This window comes from Ursus maritimus, unplaced genomic scaffold (genome assembly GCF_017311325.1).
Source record: "Ursus maritimus isolate PB19 unplaced genomic scaffold, ASM1731132v1 scaffold_750, whole genome shotgun sequence".
Lineage (NCBI taxonomy): Eukaryota > Metazoa > Chordata > Mammalia > Carnivora > Ursidae > Ursus > Ursus maritimus.
The window spans coordinates 1-4,448 of NW_024426942.1; the positions used below are offsets into that span (position 1 = coordinate 1).

The 4,448-nt window shown below is 47.4% G+C and overlaps 1 protein-coding gene across 1 annotated transcript; it reads right to left on the bottom strand.

Moving 5' to 3' along the window:
* Positions 1-158: 158 nt before the first annotated feature.
* LOC103679901 (rabankyrin-5-like) lies at positions 159-3,303 on the bottom strand (the record flags this gene model as incomplete). Its single annotated transcript, XM_008709424.1, has 4 exons — positions 159-867; positions 1,313-1,512; positions 1,728-1,796; positions 3,099-3,303. Coding segments are annotated over 4 exons (482 nt in total), but the record flags the coding sequence as incomplete, so codon positions are not given.
* Between the last annotated feature and the right edge of the window lie 1,145 nt (positions 3,304-4,448).

Below are 4,448 nucleotides of genomic sequence, written 5' to 3' on the forward strand. Positions count from 1 at the left end.
GACGCTTAACCGCTGTGCCACCCAGGCGCCCCAAAACAGGGCAGTTTCTTGATAAAGCAGCAAAAATTACTGAAGTTCTTAAACTCCAACGAGTACCTGTCCTTTTAGAGCTCTGTGTGACATTTCATTTGTAATTGGGAAAAGCCAATAAAAGGATATTCATTTAGAAAACAGCTAGGACTTTAATAAAAATCTGATTTTAAAAAAGCACAAAAGAAAGAAATACATACATAAAATAAGATAAATGTCTGTGTGACAAAGTAAGTAGCATGAGCAAACTGCGTCCGCCACGCAAGGAAGCCTCGCAGCCGTCTCTGGGAAAGGCCCGAGAGCCACTGTTCAGGCGGCCGTTTTCTTCGTGGAACACCACGTTTATGAAAGAAGGACTGATTAACACACTGGTTATTCAAGCATGAGTATCTACAGACATCTTCCTGAAAATGCACAACGTGAGCCTATCTCTTTAAGAAAAACAACTGGCAATATTTGCGCCGAATGATAGAACTTGGATCTTACAAGTGAGTATCAGGATTTTGGAAAACTTTTATCCAAAACCGCAATTTGACAGCTTATCAACACTGGGAGAGTTTTCTGATGAGATCAGTGGTGAACCAGTATTTTTCAGATAATCAAGTCATGATGTGATAAAATCATGTATGGAGAAAAGGTCCACGGACCGTGGGTTTTCATACAACAGAGTATGGAGAGCTCCTGATACGGGCTCAGGCTCCACGTTGCAACTGACTCTGAACTATCACGTGGTCAATTCTGCTTGCTACGGAACCTAAGAAACACACATCCAGCTGCAGACCGTGCGAGGGTAGGTTTTCTTCACATAGTTCAACCGACACAACTCCTCTCAAAGGGCTGAATACAGATGCAGATACAAGAAACCAGTCACTCTTCCAACTAATCTTGGTTTGAACATCATTCTTCATAAAAAATGCTACATGTTAAACATATAATGGTCTGTCATTTTTTGACTTAATTAATACATCTTTTAAAAATGCCTCAGTTTCAATTTCTAAAATGTTAAATATTGAAGCTATAACCCACCAAAACCAAAATTCTTGGGGATATAATTTTTAAGAGTGTAGAAGGGGTTCCGAAGCCCACTGCACCAAGTAAATGGACGTGTTTCTGCCTGACAGACTCGGAGTCTGGCTGAAGTTCTTAAAGCATAAGATTAAAAAAATAACCCCGGCTTTTACCACAGTGAAAAGCACAGACGAGTTCTCATAACCCTATGCCACTCGGTTTCTAACTTCTCGGTAAAAACGCTGAGCCCAGCTCTGGGGGGCCCGCGTGTTACCTGTGACGGCGTCCGGCGCGTTCGTGTTGCTCCCTCGCTGGATGAGTCTGGCTGCGAAGCTGTTCTCGTCAAATGACGTCCCATTCACCACCGGGAGGTCTTCAAAGGGGTTCACCGAGTGGTCGGGAGACACGGTGACGTACTGCACCGCGAGCCACAGAGCGGTGCTGCCCTCGTGGTCTTTCAGCTCCAGATCCAGCCTGAAATGCAGCAGCAAGGCCAGCAGCACGTACAACCCTCTGCGGACACTGCAGTGCCAACGGCCTCGTCTTCTCTTTGTACACGTTCTCAATGACAATTTTTCACCTGACTTTTACTCACTAAAACTTACAGCACTAGGAGACATTTTAAAACAGTAATTTTTCACACATCATCCCACCCTCCCAACCGCCTTCCCACCGCTCCACGTGCGTACCGTTTGCACTGCAGCAGCTGACTGAACACGTGCTCATTCCTGGCCATGATGCACACGTGCAAGGGAGTTCTACGGACGAGAGAGAAGAGGGTCAGCCCAGGACAGGCGCGGGCCAGGACGACGCACAAGACCCCGGTTCCTGCACCAGTGTCTCTTTGAGTCCTGGCACACAGCTTTCCAAAATCACGACCAAGGATCAAAGAACGAAAATGGAGTTGCCTCTATGTCACCACTTAACCGGTGGCCAAAAGGACAAGAACCAACAAAAGGAAGAGATGCATAAAAGACTCTCCGGTTAAACGCTGACACTGAGTATCTACTCATGTTCTTAAACAGCACTTGCTACACGCGTACACCTGCTTTCCCCATCGCGCCTCCACAATTCTGGAAACAAATGTTTGTCTTCCTGTAACTCTGGGTTATGCTCAAACACAGCGTGGCCACAGGCAGGGACCGACGGAAGGGGCTTCTGACTGCCCTGCACTCACGTGCCCTGAAGGAGCCCCCCCGCCCCCGGCCGGCACCCATCTCAGAGGCACCTGCCGCCAGTGGGTGCTGCAGCTGGAGAAAGTCAAATTAAAGATTCGACAGAAGATAAAAAGGATGCAATTATTTGGGGAAATAAAGTAATTATCATGTGATAATGAGAGTTCGCAGAGACCCATATTAATTGCAGAATCCTTCCACACGCATCTATTTTCCTATTCTGACAACTGCACAGAACTCTGTTCTTAATTCGTGAGAGGCTTTTCTAAGCTATAAAATACTGAGCTGTGACTACAGAAAGGGGGTCCCACTTGCTGGAGGTCCCCTTCTGTGCCTCCCACACTGCTGCCCCAAAGAGACACAGCCCTTTCGTAGACTCTAAACCACAAGGGATCCTCAACAAGGTACTTCTGGGAAGAGGCAAGAGGAACACGACAACTGCTGTCAGAGGTGCTGTGGGGGAAGACGCACGCTCTGCAGAGCGCCAACGGAAGCTGCAGGACTCACGCGTAGTGAGAACTGGGTTTAGTGCAGAGAACTTCCCAACAACCAGACCGCACGGAAACACAACAGACTGTCTTAAGATGGAGTGCACCCCTTCTTCACGGTAGCCCACCAGCTGACAAAGATGCCAGGACAAAGTTCCCCTGGAGGAGCTGGACCAGTGAGCACCGGAACAAGACAGAAACTGCTTACAAATCCATGGACCTCAGTTCCCAGCACGGAAATGATTTCCCCAGATGCCTCTCATCTGTCTAACAAACCAATGTCTGTGACTTCAATGAGAATCAGACTGAATAATAAGCCCCTGTCTGCTAGTTATGTGCCACCATAAAACACCATTCCAGAAACAGCGCTAAGAGCAGGCCGTCTGACCCCACTTACCTGCCCCTGCTGTCTTGCATGTTGGGGTTGGCACCAGCCTGCAGAAGGGCCTCTGCGATCTGGGCCATCTCAGACATCACGTCTGCCGAGTGTTTCTTTGCACTGTACAAGGCCACAAGGTGCAACGGTGTCTCCTGGGCACCCAACGTAGCAGCATTGACAAGGGCCCCATTCTTAATGAGGAAGGTGGCAGCAAAGAGATCTCCTTGAAAAAGAAACAACAGAGAAAATGGTCACCCATGACGATACCAGGGCAAGCTATTCTGGCCGGTGCTTCCTCAGAAAGTCAGTAACTGCAGACAAAGAAGAGGGGACAACTGGGCATGTCTTAGCAGAACCCCTGGGACACCTGTAAGTGGAAACTCATCATCAAGATAACGAAGTCACACACTTGAATTCCAAAGGCTTCACTCCACTTCTGATTGCGCCTTCTCATCAGTCCCGCCCCTCACTTCAACATCACTACTGAAGTGCCAGGCTTCCATGCTCACAGGCCTCTCCTAGTCGTCAGCTCTCAAAGAGGGTTTCAAGGTTCCTTCCCAACACAGTCGCTGCCCCTCTCTCATTTCCGGCCCACGGTCTGCTCCTGAGCACCTCTTACCGCCATCCTGCTACACCTGCTCAGTATGACCTTGTCTGATCCGTTTATCCTGATTCAGTGTTCTCCATCTAATACGGACAAACATAACAGTCTCAACAAGAAGTGTTCAGCTGAATATTTGAACAAAGAATCTGCACACGCTACTCTTCACAAAAACTCCGCATGGTACATTAAGTGGTTGTCAAAACAAAGCCTCCTCCTGAGTCCCCTCCACTGCCCGAACTCGGAGCCCTTACAGGTGCCAAGAGTCTGCCTGGGCCTACTCACAAATACCAGCTTAATTCTGAATACCTTACACAAAATCCAGTCAGTTCGACAGCTCAAACTCCTGTTTCTGACTATTCACAGTGCTCTGTATGAGGAAACACAGAAACTACCTTGACATCCTGACAAAAGGCCGAGAATTAAGTTTACATAAAGATACTGAAGCTGCACAGCTCTGAAAATACAAGGCTAAATTCAGAACCAAGCCATCTGACAATTTCACGCCAAAAACACTTGTGGACAAGCAGTTAAAGTGTGCTTGTCAAATTAACCTGGAAGATGATAGGGACTGAGCAATTAAATCTGCTGTAAGGTTACTTAAAATTCAATTTTCCTTGGATTTAATTCCACTTACAAATTAAAGCATGCAAAAACACTCACAACACATAAAATTAACATTTCTTAAGAAAGTAAGGCAAGAAGGGGTGCTTGGGTGGCTTAGTCCCCTTCAGCTCAGGTCATGATCCCAGGGTCCTGGGATGGAG